Raw genomic sequence first — 18289 nt, 5'->3', positions numbered from 1 at the left:
AATGATTCTCATTTTGGGGGCCTAGCGACTAAGTGACCACGTTATGATAAACATGGCACTGCTGATAGCAATGGTTACTTTTAATAGCTCAAAAACATATACCAACATTTGCTCATTTCTTTACTTATAGGATTTATATCCTGCACTTCATCAGAGGTAATCTTGAGGTGGGTAACAGCAATTTAAAATAAGGAGGGGGAAGCACTGGCATCCCGCACTGAATGCACATTGTTGTGATGGGAGGACACCTGTTCAGGTAATCAGGTCACAAGCCATTCAGAGTTTTTTTATGTCAAGGTGAATGCTTTGAATTAGGTTCATTCACGGATAAACAGCCAGGGCAAGTGTTCAAGAACTAATGTTATGGGGGAGTGGAAATGCCATCAGAACCACCTGCAGTTTCCAAGCCATCTTCAAGAATAGCCACATGTACAGTGAGTTACACTGAATAATCCAATAGCTGCAGTGGCACATAAAAACCATTTCAAAATAAGCCTCAAGGAAATATAGATAATAAGTCTGGAGGAGATATAAATAGCATTAGAAGCAATCAGCAGCATCTGATTGTAAAGCTGGCTTCTGTTCATCAAAAAACAAATATTAACCCTTACCACACAACATAGGCCCAGAACACCCTTCTGCCTTAGCCCACTGTCATGTTATTTACCTGTGTGTACATTGAATATTGGCTGCTGGGAAAACAATAGCAGGGAATGGGCGACTGCACTTGTGTCCTGCTTGTAAGCTTCCAATAGGCATCTGATGGAGCACTATGGGAAACAGGATGCAGGACTAGATAGGCTTTGGGGCTGATCTTATGTTCTTAGAGAACTATCACCTCCATGCCCTGCATTTGGGATGCTCAGAAGCATCCGGCTGGCCACTGTAAGGAGGAGGAGGCTGAACCAGGTGAACCTTTCCTCTGATCTAGCAGGTACTTCTTATTCTTTCTTTCATTCATTCATTATTGGCCATCTATTACAGCAGAGAAACCAAATGAGGAATGGACTTTCCCCCTAACTCATTAACCTGACTCAGAGTATAGCATATTGATGATAAATGATGGCATCAATCTTAGAATATTAATTTCATCAAATTAATTTTAAAGCATTTGATTAATTTAGAATGGGTGCATCATTTTTATTCGCAGAGATGAAATATCCTTAAATGCACCAGTCAGTCAGCCTTATATTTTTAGCGAGTGGTGCTGTATCAAAGGTAAATCTTGTTTGTTTATTCTCTTCAAAATGTACCAGACAGACAGAACAGAGAAAAATAAAGCTTCTGAAAGATCACTCACAAAGGTTTGCTTTTCAGGGGTTGATATTACAAGCAATTAGCGTGACATTTAATAAATGACATTTCTAAGAACTGCTAGAGCTGACTTAACAGGCAAACAGAACAACCTTGTTTTGTTTCAAAAGGCAGTTGCATTGTAGCACATTTTATGCAAAACGTCTGTGCCAACTCATGTTTAAAACATTTATGTGGATGAAATATTTGGAATAAACAGCCTTTGTATACATCCAAATTACGGTGTTCTCTACTTAGTGAAAGTGTTGAAGAGATGACTTGCCATAAAACAGGAAATGTATTTCCATATCCAAATTAATTTGTATGCATTTACTGCAAATAACTGGGCTCACCGAGCAATAACAAATTGATCCTTACTTAAATTAATGCAATTTTTTCAAAGCATAAGTCAAGTAATGAAAAGAGACACAATTTTCTTACATAAAGATGTAAAGATGTAATTAATAAAGATAGAATATTTAGTTACACTGTGGGAAGTGTGATGAGAAATGTTGCCTTCACACCAAAAATATGAAGAGCATTGTATCATTTGGGATAATGTGGATTTGCTGATACTGTTAACTTGTGGATCTCCAACTGTTGAGGATCTGACAAGTAGATTAAATCACACACACCAAGATGATGGCTGTCATTCCTCCTGTTCAGCACCAAGAATGACCAAACTCAGAACTATCTCCAGACTTCTGAGAGGAATATGTGTATTTTGTGACACAAATACTTCATTGGGAACCATCTAGAGCAGGGGTTGTCAACCTGGTCCCTACACTACAGCCTACTAGTGGGTGTTTCAGGATTCTAGGTGGGCGATAGGGGGTTCTATGGCACAAGCTGAATCCTCCTTCTATCGATCATTGGTGGGTGGTAAGAAAATTTTACTATCAAGAAAGATGCATTAGTGAGCAGTAGGTATAAAATGGTTGACTACCCCTGATCTAGAGGAAAGGGCTCTCCAATTACAGAATGCATGTGGTCAGACGTAGTCTTGCATACAAATAAATGCAAGTGGTGGCAGGTTCACCCTGGGATCATTAGGAGAGAAGGTCCAAGCATCGGGTGGAGCCAGAGCCAATGACAGGAAGAGCCAACTGATTCTAGTTTTGTCACCATCCTCCTGCCTGCTAGGCTCTGCCGGCACATCCCAGAGACTGAGGAGGAGGAAGCTGACAGGCAAGGGCACCCCCTGGATAGAGTATAAAGTGTTGGGATATTCCATTCCACCTTAAGGAACAGGCATGATTGTTGTGTGTCACATGTCTGTTTACACTCCAGCACAGTATGCTGGAAACTTCCATTTTGTGTATAGCTTTTGCTTACGCTGGTTTTTTTGCTTTGGACACAAAGGAGATCAGACATGTTTCCTTTTGTCCTGATGTACGCTGAATAAACTGCTTGTAAATATGCTCACACAGCCTCTCCTGCTGTTTGAGCAGGGTTTACTCTGCTGAGTAGCGTGCCCTAGCTTCTGAAGCTCAGGTCACAGATTCATGCTGCACCAAGGACTGGAGTTTGCCCGGCACACCGGCCAGTGGGCTGGAGCCAGCTGGGGGCCTGCCAATTGCCCCCGTTTCCTTGGTTGCATGCCAACATAAAGAAGGCAGGCAGGCAGGTGGGGGTGCTGGCTGAGGCCATACTGGTTAGTGGGTCAATTGCCTCCACTCCATACAAAATCAACATGAAGCTGCATAAACAGGATAAAACCATTACCTAGCTCTGCCACACAAGCATGGTTCGTACATTTTGATTGCACTGAACAAGCATTGCGAAGGAGTGGCATGAGAGAGTAGCCTCCACTGTATGGAGCCAGCCTCCCGTGGGAGCACCAGATTACACAGAGACCTGATTTGCATTATTCTTTTCTTCCCAGAAAAGATGAAAACCATGTGAATAAGGGCTCCCTTGCAATTGGGTGCACACTGAAGCTTGGGTCACACTGGAGGCTACTGGATATGTGGTCAATGCTATTTCAGCTTCGCCTCCAACTGAACGAGGGCAATCATGCTCTGTAGCTGAACAGCAAAACAAAAACGTTGCTCATCTTCTTGCCAATTTTTCCAGTCCTAACTTTTCACCATCTACACAAACTAGGACATGAGAAACTGTAGCAAACTTGAGAGATCTAGACACTGGTGTGCATACAGACAGAGACAAGATAATATATAGGAAGACATATCCATGAGCATTTTCAAATCTGGGAAGAAGTATATGAGTAAAGCAAGCAGCTGAGGATTGATGAAGGAAGATCTGGTATAATCTATAAAATAGCAACCACTGTTTGGTCGCCAATGGGCAGAAGTAAAGTTAAAATACTTTCCTTTTTTGAGGAAAAATCATAGTTTAGATAACAGACCTCAATAAACAGAGAAACCAGTAGGAGAACATTTCAATCTCCCAGGACATTCTATACAAGATCTCAAAGTAGCTGTTTTACTACAAAGGAATTTCAGAAATAGACTGGAAAGAGAAGCTGCTGAATTACAACTTATCACCAAACTCAAAACCATGGAGAAACCTGGTCTGAACAAAGACCTTGGATTCTTATCTCATTATACATGACAAAGCCATTTTTCACCTTTTCACCCCTTGCTTTTTCCTGTAAGACCTATTGCAGTCGTTAAGAGTCGTCAACAGGCTCATCACAGCTATCTGCCAATCACCCATTCCCACCACCCTTCTGAGTAATACCCCTCCCCACCTTCTCACTATATAGAAGGGTCTGGAAACTTCTGTTTCAGTGTATCTGAAGAAGTGTGCATGCACACGAAAGCTCATACCAAGAACTGACTTAGTTGGTCTTTAAGGTGCTACTGGAAGGAATTTGTTTTGTTTAGACCTCAATAAAGTATGGGTAATAGCCAACTAAATCATACTCAGAGTAAGTTCATTGAAATCAATGGACAAACTCATAGACCCATTGAAATTTCAATGGGTCAGCTCTGAATATGGCTAACATTAGGTGTCACTCTGTGTTCAGAAATATTGCTCTGTGTGTGTGTGTGCGCGCGCGCGCACGCGCGCGCGCACATGTGTGTTTATCTATAAACACAAACATGAAACTTTCAAAATGTATTTCAACAAAAAACTCTTTCCCTACGATCATTATCCATTACAACTCATTCCTTCAAAAATATGTCACTTCCACCCCTAGGTAGAAATAGTCTTAAATGTACAAATGCAGTATAACACTTTTACAGTAACTGGCAATTATTTAAAATGAAATGAAACTGCTAAATAACAATAAAGATTTACCCTTCTGAAGTTTTGGAATCCAGGCAGTCTGATTTTGTTCATTTGAGGATAATCCAAGCAAATTGCTACGGCTGCTTAAACACAAAAACAAACATGCACAAAACGAACAACCATTATTTCCTTTTCTTTTTTTATCTTTCTACTTAAATAACTTATGTACATTTTTTTTTTAAAGGAACAGAGCAATGTGTTTTGTAGAAACAGTGGTATTAGTACATGCCTTTTATATAATCTCAAAAATCGAAACATTTCATGAACAGTGAGGAATTGCTTGAGAAAGCATGTGCCCTGCAACCACTTTCAGTGCTCTAATGGAATTGAAAGGCAAGCAATACATTTTAAAAATAAAATAAAAATAAATAAAACTTGGTATTGATTTTTGCAAACATACTGTGTTCCGAGTCTGAACTGTGGTTTATGCTCGGAAATAAAGTTTAATAGCATCTGTCCATCCTCTAGCTATCTGTAATGCAGATAACTCTACAAGAAGGAAAGCCGTCTGAGCCGTCGCTGACATTCCCTTCTGTACAAGTGGGTGGAATTGGGCTAAGCCCCATAACCAGCACAATGCCAATCTGCTTTGTGATCTGTTCCAGAAACAGCACATCAACACTTTCCCATTTGCTTAGGATTGAAGGCAAAAGCTACCGTTGAAACATGGCAGCAACTTCACATGAAAATGCTGTCTGGGTGGGGAGGGGAAAAGCTAAATGTCAAACTAAAGCACTTATGTTTTCATGAAATATTAATTTTTCATTCAGATTTTCTTGAGACTGAAGTGTGTGAGATGTCATGCAGGGCATAATGAGAAAGGAAGGAAGGAAAGTTTTCAGAGACTCTCTTCTCTGGAATCAGTTATAAGGTGCTAGTTTATTTTATTATAATATGCTTATATGTACTGGGCAGAACCCCCCCCCCAAAATTAAATGCTACCAATTTGAGTTAAAGAAATAATAATAATTACTTTAATTTATATAACACCCTTTGTCAAAAGATCCCAGGGCAGTGTACAACTTTAAAAACACATTACGGAATATCAATGATAAAAACATAATAAAAACAAAGTAAAAAGCATACAGACAGACAGCCTAATAATAAAACAATCATCCTAATAACAGTCCTGTCCCCAACACTTTTACAGACCACTTTTGCCTCAAAGCCGTTTACAACCATGCAAAAATGTAAATGGATAAAATCCAACAGTAAAACCAGTTGAAACAATTAAAATTTCCAGTTCCATCCTAGGAACATAAAAGCCTGAGCTTGGGAGTCCTGCTTACTGCTTATTGCATTAATTAAGCTCCATCAGCAATTAAGCCTTTAGCTCTAAAGAATAAAATCCAATAACCTAGATTAGCCCCCAAGAGCCGTGATGAAAAAGTGGGTCTTTAAATGGACCTTAAAGTTAGCGAGGTAAGCCTGATCTCACTTGGAATCAAATTCTCTAGTTGGGGGGCTGCTACTGAAAAAGCCTTCTTCTGGGTGCTCACCAACCTGATTGTTTTTACAGGGAGGCATTTCAAAAGGGTCTTCAAATTTGATATTATGATATGGCCAGACTGACAGTGCAAACAGTCCTTAAGATAACCAGGTCTCAAACCATTCAGGGCTTTAAAGGTCATAACCAGCACTTTGTACTTGGCCAGAAAATGTAACTGGTGAGATAATGGTGTAATTTATTCCAGCTGCCTGGCCTCTACAGTAGTTGGGTGGCTTCATTCAATCAGAATAACTCCCCATTGGACTTGTGGATCTAATTCTCAGTAAACATGCATAGAATTGGGCTGTAAGAAAATCATCAAAGCTGACAAATTCAAACAGGCATTCTTACGGATGGAAAAGATGTTTTTGTCAGTTAATTTTAAACTGGATGTGTGAATTGGCTTTATACAAAGTACACCAACTTGAGCAAAAAGAATCAATGCAAGCATACAGAAAAGAAATTGTATACAAGTTATAATTTTGTTATCCTTTGAGTATGTATGTGAAACTGCCAAAAGCCTATATGCACAACTACACTGTTCACTGTGATCATTCATTTGCACAGTATTCTTTTCAAGAGAATATAATTATCCCACAAAGCAGAAGTGAAGAATGCAAAAATGCATTCACCTCTCCATATTCCAACATTTATTTTTCAAAAGAGACTTTCAGAATTTCTAGAATACACCATTCTATTGTCAGTACTAGACATTAATAAAGAGATATGTTAAAAGCAACATGGTTCAACTGGGAGTTGTTGTTTTTTTAAAAAAATGATCATCATGACAGAATGTTTGGAGTTCATTAAACCGTTGAAAGATTAGCAGCTCAAAACACCCTCCAAAACTGTGCATAAGTAGAAATAGATTACAGTACCTCTATGACATTTCAAATTATGGAACAAAGGTTCTGAGATGACCCCCGTGTGTGAGATCACAAGCAGAAACAGCAGCCTTAAAGCAAATCGCCGGTTGCCTATGGCAATATAACTTCATTGGATGAAACTATACAATGGCTTGTTATATCATAAGGCGGCATTGCTGATGTCACAGCTGAAATATTTACACAGCTATAAATTTACTGAGTACCCTCAGCAAAGACTATACAATTTCCCTCCCTCCCCCGAAATATGGGGTTACAAAACTTAAATAGCTAGGCAATAACCATTTGCAAATAATATTTGCCTATCTTAAATCATTGTGACAATGAGGCAATGGACTCCAAACATTTAGGAATTGAGTTATTTTCATACCAAGGCTGTGATTCTATATTTACTCTACTGGGAGTAGGTCCAATTGCGCTCAATGGGCCTTATTTCTGACTAGACTTCCAAGTTTGCACTGCATGTGTTATTGCTGTCATAAATATTACTGGGCCAATAATGTCAGGAGGAAAAGTGGAAAGCATTTGTTCAACTGGGATACATCATCCACATGTAGATGTAGAGCACTAAGAACACAGTGTTTTGAACACGTTTTTTCTAAAATGTGTCCCCGTCCTACCCTGCCTTGCCACTGTGTCCTTGCCCCCCTCACTAAATGGCCACCTGGCCAATGTTGGAGGGGATGTGCAGGCAGGCAGCGCAACGCGTCCTCATGAATCCTCTGTGCTCTCCAGTGAGGGCTGGGCTGGGGCAGCAGGTTTTGTTCACTCTTCATGCCCCACCTCTGGTCCCACCCAGCTCATGTGCTGCAAAGCATGCAACACCACTAACTGTGTCTCTCTCCTCCTGCATGCTGAGTAACTGCCTATGTGCATCTCTGTGTTGCAAGCTCTCTCATCTACATCTATGCACACAGGTAAGTAGTCAAATTACAGCTTTTCTGTTGAGTCTAATACCTGTGATCTAGTCACAAGGCTTAGTTAGAAGATAGCCTACCATACCCAGTGAAAATTTACTTGCTATATGTCTAAAGCTTATTTTACAATACAATGCAATTAAATACAGCATTTATGTACAATTAAACTTGTAGATTCGACAGACCCGCTGACTTCAAGGGGACTTCTGATATATAGAATTGTGCTGTTAAATAATTAAATGAACACATTCACCATCAGAATAGTTTCATTTAAATTATGGATACATAGCAAGTGAGATTTCCTTTTCTAAATTGTAGTAGAATTCTGTTGTCAGCAAATTGAAAAGTTGCATTGGTTATATAAAATTGTAATTTTTAATGTATTTTTAATCTTATGTTGGAAGTTGCCCAGAGTGGCTGGGGAGACCCAGCCAGATGGGCAGGGTATAAATAAATTATTATTATTATTAATTATTATTATTATTAGCCTGACTTAAAGCACAATAAGAGCTCAAGATTATTCTTTGTACCCTTTCAAAATGAATTGCAGTAGAGATAAATATGAATTGCTATTCCAACCATTTCAATACATTACCCAATGGATAGCTTTTGTTTATCTTTCTCACGTTCCATGGCTCTACTCAGTGATCCAACCTCGGTAAATACATCACTTAGCCACATTTTCTCTATAAAAGTAGAAAGGGGAAATGTTTTTTTAAAAAAATAATTAACAATGATAGGAGAGTTGCACCAAATGCAATAGTTGATATTATTATTGCAAGTTGGAAAGTGTTTAATACATTTCAGAAAGAAGCTACTGACATAAGAACAAACTGCCACCTCAGCCAATTCACATATGTAGATGTACAATTAATTATGGATTCAGACCACTAGTCAAGTAGGTCTCTCTCTCTCTCACACACACACACACACACAATTTCTTTATTATATATTTGTAAAGCAAACCATTTTTAAACGTAAACAGCTTCAGAAGCTGGGCTTACAAGGGATGTATGCACAAAATTCTTGTTTTTAAATATGCAAGACCGTGGAAAAAAAATTCTGGAGACTTCAACAACATGCATACGTGAAAAGAACTCCTTCTGTTCTCTTCCCACACAGAGAGGAAAGAATTCTGGATGGAAAATTACACCAAAACTACCATGAACTTCTGTTTCATTATATTTATGGCATTCGCTGAAAATGAAGTTACCATATACCCAAGCTACATCAAAAATGTGTATTATTTGAATGCTCCTTGAAAGGGGCATTGCAGTTCAACATTGCCCATGTTGACTCAGAAGTAAGCCCCACTTAGTTCAACGGGGTTAGTTGCCCAGTAATTGTGTAGTGTGCACCTTATCCTGACATTCTTACATATAAAGCACTCCTGTTTTTGTCAAGGACTCTAGACAAAAAGTATTCTATTCTGCTACAGGAGACCCTGCTTGTACTTGAAAGGGAAGCTAATTGCTTCTATAAATGCATGTTACAAACCATTACCATAAAGGGCAGAGTGCCACAGATGCCATTCCTATGTCCACTATGGGCTGCACTCATAATCCCTGCCAGTCATTGTGTTTTTGTTTAAGTCTCAGCTGCCTTGCAAAAGCAAAGCTGAAATTTCTGAGGAGGAGTGTCAGAAAAGTGGAGGCAATGCTGGGCAGAAGGACAGATGAGAAAGAGGCCAATGAAGCTGAGTTGGCCACAGTCATGAATTAAGAAGAGCTATCCAGCTACCAGCTGAGTATTACACTTGATGCTCCTGATGAAGCAGACACTATTCCATGAAAGCTTGGGCTATAATCAATTTGTTGGTCTTTAAGGTGCACAAGACTCTTTCTTGTTTTCAATTCTGCAGTTAGGGGACTGCTGCTGAAAAGGTTCTACACAGTATATTACATATACAGACATGGAAATTAACTTTTTGGATTACTTTGCATCAACCAAAGATATAGATTTATGAATGAAAGGTGTTTGTAGAAATCTAATTATAATGTATATGTCCCAGTTAAAATACTTGGATATAAACACTCCATTTGTAAATACATCAGTTTACAACTAAAATCCTTTGGTCATTTCACAACCTCTAAAACAAGATTTTTAACAGGTGCATACAGATTCAATAAAAGTATAACAATCTTTGAGCATTAAAAAAACCCCTGAGAATTTCTCAGAGCTCAACTTTTATACACAAACACACATACAAACATAAATAAATTAAAAGGATTTTATTTTTTGAAATATAAAGACAGCATGGAGAGAAGTAAGAGCAGAAAGGCCTCTGTGGAATATGGTTGTGTCAACTTTTCTTCTCAGTTCTGTATTTGAGTTTCAAGAATCATGCATACTCTACGAAAAAACGTCTGTACAAACACACATACCCTTTCTCAACTATTCATAGCCAGCCCTTTTCATTTTGTCGTATAGATTTCCTGTTTCCACACCTGTGATTTGCTGGGGTAGACATCAACTGAATTGCTCGCGTGTAGAGCAAGAAGATAAAAAATGTTTCTCTTTGACCTAAAGCGCTAGTATATTTTTAATACACTGTGAAGAGAAAAAGGCTTTATTGTCTTTTTCAACTCCACCCAGAAAGTATTTTTCATGTATCTTTCTCCATTCCATTTGGGTTGAGAATGGGCTGCACCAACTTTTCTCTTTTGTTAATCAGGCACACTAGGGCAAATGACCTGACAAAGGCCATATCTAGTTTGGCCCTTTGTCCTATTGAGTTCAGGAAATTACTCCTGAGTAAAAACATTTAAGGGTGGGCTATAAGCCATAAACAAGCTATGGAAAATAATGTCTCATAATATATCAGGGAATAAATTCTGAGCTGCTGGAAGGAACCATGGAGTCACTTGTTATGAATAGGAGTCTGCCTAAAGGTAGGGCCAGCTTTGAGGTAAAGTGAGGTGGTCACCTCAGGCAGTACCTCATGATTTGGGGTGTCATGAAAAAAAACCAAATTATTAATGATTTAGTATTCTTATATTTTTACTTCCAGGAAATTGTGCTTATGGGAATTTCTTCATCAGCATAGCTTGACCAGCCTTAGGTTCATTTCTAAATGAATAAAAAATAACAAAAGTACCATATGTTTGCAGTGAGCTCCCCTTCTAAAGAAAGTTAAGCCTCAGTTAGTGCTGTCTGGGGCACTCATGTGCACCAACAACACATACAAACAAACAGATATAGAATTGTTAAATAGGGTAGAAATAGTGTGATGACCACCTTTGAGGCATATATGAACAGTTGCAGCAAATGAAGACAATTTTATTGACTTTCACTGAGGTTTGAATTCAGCCTAGCTGAATTATCTCACAGTAGGAAGAACATCAAACTTGGTCAAGAGTGGTATGTCATTCTATATGAAACCATATTAAGTATATTCACAAATATATATCTCACCTTTTCCCCATCCATACTCCATCTTCGTAGGACAGGATTTTATACCGCTCAGAGACCTCCATGTTTCAGAGTGTGGTCTTAATGGCAACATGTCTAATATTTCTTCCAGAGAGGTCTTGTTAAGAGTTTTTGCTGACTGGGTGGGTTTAGTGCCCACATAAGATGATAATTTAGGTGGTGCACTAGTAGCTCTTTCTGACTCCCCAAGGATTTTGCTATGAAAATTCTGGTCACTCATATTTTCTGTGGGCTCCTCGAGGATATCGCTAAGAATTGGATGCATCGCCATGTTTTCTGTTGACAAAACAAATGCGTAACACCATCACCAATTTTAGTCTTAAATCATCCCTCTTGCTCTGTGCTACTTTCAAAGCCATTACTCTTCAAAAGTTTAAGTATGGAACAGTTTTATTTAGCTATAAACCAGAAAAGGGGGGAGGGGAGAGACATTCAGAGTTAAGCCACACATTTGGCTCTCAATTTCCTGGCAGCCAATGAAAACAAAGAAACATACAAGATAACATAGTTTCCTTGTCCAACAGTAAGAAGCTCACAAGCACATTTGATGTAACAACAAAAATTTCAACTGTTGGAAAAGTACATGGTGATTTGCATTACCTCCTACATGCTTTGAAAGAGAAGAGTAAAAGCATCTTCTCTCTTCACTTTCATCCAATTTTGTAGGGTACAGTGGTACCTTGGGTTACATACGCTTCAGGTTATATACACTTCAGGTTACAGACTCTGCTAACCCAGAAATAGTAGCTCGGGTTAAGAACTTTGCTTCAGGATGAGAACAGAAATTGTGTGGCGGCGGCGGCAGCAGGAGACCCCATTAGCTAAAGTGGTGCTTCAGGTTAAGAACAGTTTCAGGTTAAGAACGGACCTCCAGAACGAATTAAGTACTTAACCTGAGGTACCATTGTATTTGCGAGCTCATGCACTAAACCCTGTCCCTGGAGCCTCCCCCCCCCCCGCCCCCCGAAATGAGACATGACAACAATATATGGGTTTTAATTAGGCCACAACTTTGTTGAAATTCAGGTGTAGGAACCTTGGCATAGGCCTTGGAAGGTATCCCTCTCAATGTTCAATGGAAATGTTCCAGACAAATCTCAGTCACATCCATTGAGGACACATATTATCTTATAGACTACCATTACATGATTTGCAATAACCTTGGATTGCTTAATCAGTTCTGTGTACACTTTTTGGAATCTACATGTGTAAGAAGCAAGGGTCATTAATCTTCATTAAGAATAATGCTAGTGTCTGTGGGCTATAAATACCTATGTGATGTATTAGGTTTCCTTCTGCATGCTTATTTTACATCTTTATTCATCTGTCCTAGTTTAATAATTATATGTTAAAAATAAATTATAACTTTACACAGATACAGAAAAGGAAAAAATTGAGTAAGTATTCATCATTTCCCTTTCCAAGTTCTTTCTTTCAAATATATTAATTACATTGGTTATGTACAGATCTAGTAAGTCTTTATAATTGTTGGAGACACACACAAACTACATTAAAATACCCCACTACAAGAGTAGCCATACTTTCTCCTGAATTCAGCACTTCAGAAGATTGGGAGGAACCTTAAGGATACAATCTGAAATCTTATATTGAGAAGACTGAACATTATCTGCCTACAGTATGAAAGAGTATTTTATTGTTTCCACTGGTGTCTCTACACCACAAAAACCTGCTTTTACACCACTGACTTTCCATGTCGTCATCTTTTAATCATGGGTACTCTGCCAACATTTCAAATTTGAGCAGGGCACTGCTTAAACCAAGGATGGGGACCTGTGGCCCATCAGCTCAAACTAGCATGTTCAATGGTCAGAAATGATGGGAGTTGTAGTCCAACAACATCTGGAGAACCACAGTTTCCCATCTCTGGTTTAAACTCTATTCCTTACTATAAACTCAGAGAAATGACATCTGGGTTGGATCTAGACTTATTCTTGCTTAAACTGGACCTGCCAAAATAAATGGCAACTAAGTTATGGCTAAGGCTGTACTCTTAACCCCACACACCTGCAATTATTCAATAGGACTTACTTCTGAGTAGAAATGGTTAAGATTATGCAGCAAGTAAATCATACCTTAAGCTACATTCAGTTAACTAGGGCTGGATCTACACAGATATTTAAAAAACACTATGAAAATGCTATAATGTGTGTGTGTGTGTGTGTGTGTGTGTGTGCAATTTGCCATTGAGCGCTACAGTGCCATCTGATGTCACATTTTTATTACACACTTATAATTGCAGCTGTGTAGCTGAGTCCCTAATCTTAGCATGATTAAGTCTGGAACCAGCCCTATATTTTTATCTCAGAGGCAAGTAGGTTTGTAGCAGTCATATTTCATTTTTCCTAAACGTTATATTAGTCATCTTTCACTGTTCCTTAATTTTATTTTCCACAGGAAAATAAAGAACTGGAAACTGTTCAGAATAAAATCCTGCTCAGAGGTAAGTCCCATTACGTTTTCCCAGGTCATTGTGATTTGGATTACAGTCTGAGAGTGCATTCCTATGCCCACTTACCTGGGAATAAACTTCACTGGAATCAAAAGGACTTACTTCTGAGCAGACATACGTAAGACTGCACTGTAAGTAATTAAACCGAAGTCGCCCAGCAAGAGCAATCAGTTGCAATTACATTATTGATTTTTTTTCCACTCTAAAAACACCACAGCTATGAGTCAACAGTTGACAAATTGAATTTTTGAGTATTTATTGTCTCCATTTTTTTTCCTTGTAATACTACAGCTGACAGTGCTGCCTTTGTTCATATTAAAACAATATGTGTTTTAAATGGCTAACACCATAGCTTAGACTGATAAATAGAATGTGTATGTTTATCCACTTTTGGACACATTTTCCTTCTTGTTACCCCTCTGGACTACACCCTGCATATCAGTGGTGGGAACCTGTGGCTCTCCAGTATTGTTTGCCTCCGGCTCCAATCAGGTCAGCCAGTATAACTACTGGTCAGGAATGATGGAAGTTGTAGTCAAGCAACTTCTGGCGGGCTGCAGGTTGCCTCCCCAGCTTCATATCTTTTGACAAATTAAACTTTAATTACAGTAAATAATCTTTACTGTAAAGATTATTGTCTGAAATACAGGCAACCTATAGAAAATATCTGATTAGATTTTAACCCTCCCGTGCGATCTTTTGTATTTCCATTTTGGCAACAGAATTTGCATGGCCTAATTTGAAAAATTCAAAAGCAAAGATGCCTGGCCTAAGTCTTCAGCATCTTGGCAGAGCTCTCCTATTTTCTTGAAACAGGAGCTGGTTGCGGCACAGCTACCGTTGTTTGTCGCAAGTCAGGTTTGATTCTGTTTTCTTTTGATTTCACCAAATAAGAAACATATGCTTCACAAACTTTATTGCTTTCAGAATTCTTGTTCTAATAATTTGTAAAATAACAAGAGGTTTAATTCAGCTGTATAGTTACACTTTTCCTTACCTGTACTTCCCTTTCCTGACCAATACCGAAAATAATTACTTCTTCCAAGTTCACCTTAAGTGGAGTATGGCATACAGCAACATGGCGATGCCTATATTGTAATCTGAAAATGAAAGAGAATAGATTGGAATAATTCCTTTTTATGCTCGTCAGAACACAGATCTTTAAGATTTAATGACAAATTTCCTTCTGCATTTGAAATGTCAAGGTTATCCATGGAAAATAGTCTTGAGCACAATTACCTTTGTACTCTAGGCTAGAAAGTAGGTCAGTTTTCGTCAGCTGATAATAGATGAAACTATGTTTTTTGGAGCAGGGGGTGTTGCCCAGTAATTGCAAATTATGATAAAACAGCCCAGTGGTTTGACACTCTAGATCAGTTTTGGTTCACCTGCATATTCAATAGCAGTCATAAATTTTCATTTCACCAATCCCTTTCTGTAGAAAATGGCTCACTAACATTTGCATGCATTTGTTCTGGTGTAATATTAACAAAAAGGCTTTCAGGCAAATATGTTGAAGCTTGGACATGCACATGGGAAAGAGCCATGATCCTGCCCTACCTCAATTGTAGCCACCGAGAAAGAGAGAGAGAGTACTCTAACAGCTGAGGTACATACTAGAAAGCCCAGATCTGACTAGCTATGTCTCCCCACATTTTTAATGGGGAACAGCTAAAGTACCATGTCAATTTGCTCCTCAAATTTCTCTTGTTAAGGCAGCTTTGCCTTTCATTTTCATTTTTTATAGAAGGTGGAGGGAGCTGTCCAAGGGAGCAGGCATTTGACCAACATTTTTAAAATAGATTAATCAACTTATTAAAGCCTTTGTTGCTGTATTAGTGGTGCTCCAACTGTAATCACTGGAACCAATATTCAGTCAGTTGGACTGATAAATTTGATTCTGGTATATGGAAGGTTTGGTTTCCTTCTTTAAAAAAAGAATAGGTCTTGATTATTAAGTTATCTTTCACTTCCTTCTTGAAAAGGCACATATTGAGGGCCTTTTTGGTAATATGTGAGTGTATTTAAGTTTAATTTGGTGAAAGATAGATGATCAATCAATTAAACATTCTTTGTTTTATGTGGATATTGCAAAAGGCTCTCGTTCATGGAAAGAGAACACAATTCCATTTTCCCCCTGAATAAATCAGCATTCTCACTACCTTCAACACCCAGTGTTATTGGCCCATAGGATGATTTTCTACCAGATCAAAGGAACACACTGCTCAACTGAAGTGGTGTAGTAAAGTTCCTGTCATCATGAATAAAAGTGCTTTTTAAGAGATTGATTGTCACTAATAACTTTGCTTTGAGAGAATCCGCATCCTAAGTGTCACTAAGGGAAATGATGACAGGCTTTTGGGGAACTGGGGATAACGTGTGTTTTTAGAGCAGGGATTCAGAAAATGAATACTTAGAATAACTTCTGCTCTTGTTGACACATTTTCACAGATCATAGCAATGAGGAAAGAAGAGTTTGTTTCCTTCAGACATACCCAAATCCCAGTGCAATCAAGTCATGTTGAATGATATCACAGCCTATTGCTGGAAATTCAGTTTCTATTATTGAATTATAATCCCCCTTCGAGGCCTCAATCAAAACTGGGGATTTTTTTGTATTAAGTACATGACATATCTGACACGCAAAGTATAAATGGCATCCACTTACCAAACACCCCTTCTTCTCAAGGGGCCGACATTATGTTATGTTATCACAAATCCACAAAACATGCAAGAGACCACTTATTTAAGAACAGAGATTTCAGAATTCTACAGAGCTGAGAACGTAGCATGAATACACTTTATTTATAGGCTATTGTAGATCAAAACAGCATTTTTGGAAATATAAAATATATTATGAATTAACTGCAGTTGCCTCTTCACTGCATCAGTAGATCAAATGTAGGGACATTTTAGAAAAGTAAAGATGAAAATAAAATCCTTATTATTAGGTTGCAGGCAGGTTGTTTTTTTGTTTTCAAGTCTGATTATAACTAATTAGAACAGGATTACAGTAGCAGCTCTGGGTGGGTGCCGTTAAGATTTTGGAACCATTCATACTTGCATGTAAAATACTTGATTTCTCATCACTTGATTGCTCAGTTCTTAAGTTCATTCTTCCTCTCCATGTAGACATGTGGCAGGGGAGCAGGATCATGCACGCTGGTTCTCCCTGCCTCAACGTTTACATGTTCAGCAGATGTGTAAGAATGACTCAGTGCATGTAGACTTGTCAACGAGCCAACAGTAAATCACACTGTGTAAGTTGGAGTTAACTCTTTATCAGCAAAACAAGATGTGCATAGGAGTGTCAGGCCTAATGAGCACAGCAACTCATGTCCAGTAGGTCTTGGCCCCATGAAGCAGTTGCTGAGTCTGAAGGTCCCTAACTTTCCATAGCTGCCTAAGTTCCCTCCTCTCCAGAGTTTCCCCACCAAACAATCAGAGACTATGTCTGGGTGTTACTAATCTCTCCTGTGCCCTTTTCATGCCTTTTCTGGCTCTGGGAGACAAGCGGGGGGTGGAGGTGGGGAGCCTGTTGCAGCAGGAGGAGGAGACATCCCTGACTCTTCACCAGCCTAACTCGTCTCTGCCTCTTGGCCTCTCTCCTCTCCTGCTCCAGTTTCTGCCTCTGATTCTGGACTCCTCTCTGCCACAGACTCTCCCAGCTCACCAAGCCCTGTTACCTCTTCAGCTTCCAACACCTCGTCTTCCCAGTCTTCTCCCTCTTCTCCCTGTGACCACTCACCATTGTCCCTAGGCTCTGAACCTTCTTCCATTGGGGGTTCCCCAGCTGGTTCTTCCCACCATTCCTCTGTGTCCAACCAGTCCATGACAAGATCCCCATGCTGTCTGGAACCATTCACATTCAGAGTTTCTAAACACATGACAGAGCCTTTTCATGCATGTGTTGAATGTGCAGAGGCCAGAACCCTAGCCATGTGTACACCTGAAGGGAATGAGTGAGCACGACTTTAAGCTGTAACACTAAGCAAATTTCTTTGGACCTACATCTCCCTGATTTCAAGTAAGCACACTTACGATCTCATGGCACATGACTCACCACAGAATGCATGAACTTATTGCAAAAGCATTGCTTCAGAGCCAAAATGAAAGTTCTAACTAAGTCATTTGTTTTGTACTAAATTTGGAGTGGCTGTGATCCTAAGCCACTTACCTGGCAATACATTTAGTCAAACGTAGCTCCAAGCTAATGTTTTTAGGGTGGGGCTTTCACTCAGAAGCCAAAGGCTCATATAAGAAATGGGAGGAGGGCTGGTCTTCCAGCTCTTTAAAATAACATATATAAAAATAGAGTCCGAGAAAAGCAGTTAAAAATACATGGAAAAAAACAGAAATAGATTGAAACACACTCACATGTTGGTACTCTACTAACCCATCCTAGCGTTCTACTAGAAAGCATCTGTGCTCTGTGACATCACCAGAAGAGCAGAGGAAAATAGAACTTTCTTCCTCCAATACTGATGGAATGTGGGCATTGATTCTTTGCATAGAATCAATGACAGAAGAACAGAGCTATTCAAGA

General features: G+C 39.0%; 1 protein-coding gene across 3 annotated transcripts in view; it reads right to left on the bottom strand.

The window, feature by feature from the left end:
- IQCM (IQ motif containing M) overlaps positions 1–18180 on the bottom strand; it is an 86296-nt gene extending 68116 nt beyond the window's left edge. The window contains exons 1-5 of one of the 3 annotated variants that reach the window (XM_081875375.1): positions 18121–18180; positions 14741–14843; positions 11256–11549; positions 8437–8527; positions 4561–4634 (exon numbers count right to left, since the gene is read on the bottom strand). In XM_081875375.1, the coding sequence (XP_081731501.1) occupies positions 4561–4634; positions 8437–8527; positions 11256–11544 (454 nt within the window). In that variant the 5' untranslated portion in view covers positions 11545–11549; positions 14741–14843; positions 18121–18180. The other 2 variants (XM_081875377.1, XM_081875376.1) reach the window with 2 other exon arrangements.
- Positions 18181–18289: the final 109 nt, after the last annotated feature.

Source organism: Podarcis erhardii (genome assembly GCF_964252035.2).
Source record: "Podarcis erhardii genome assembly, chromosome: 9".
Classification (NCBI taxonomy): Eukaryota; Metazoa; Chordata; class Lepidosauria; order Squamata; family Lacertidae; genus Podarcis; species Podarcis erhardii.
Note: the sequence above shows the minus strand (reverse complement) of the source record. Positions and strands in the feature narration are given on the sequence as shown.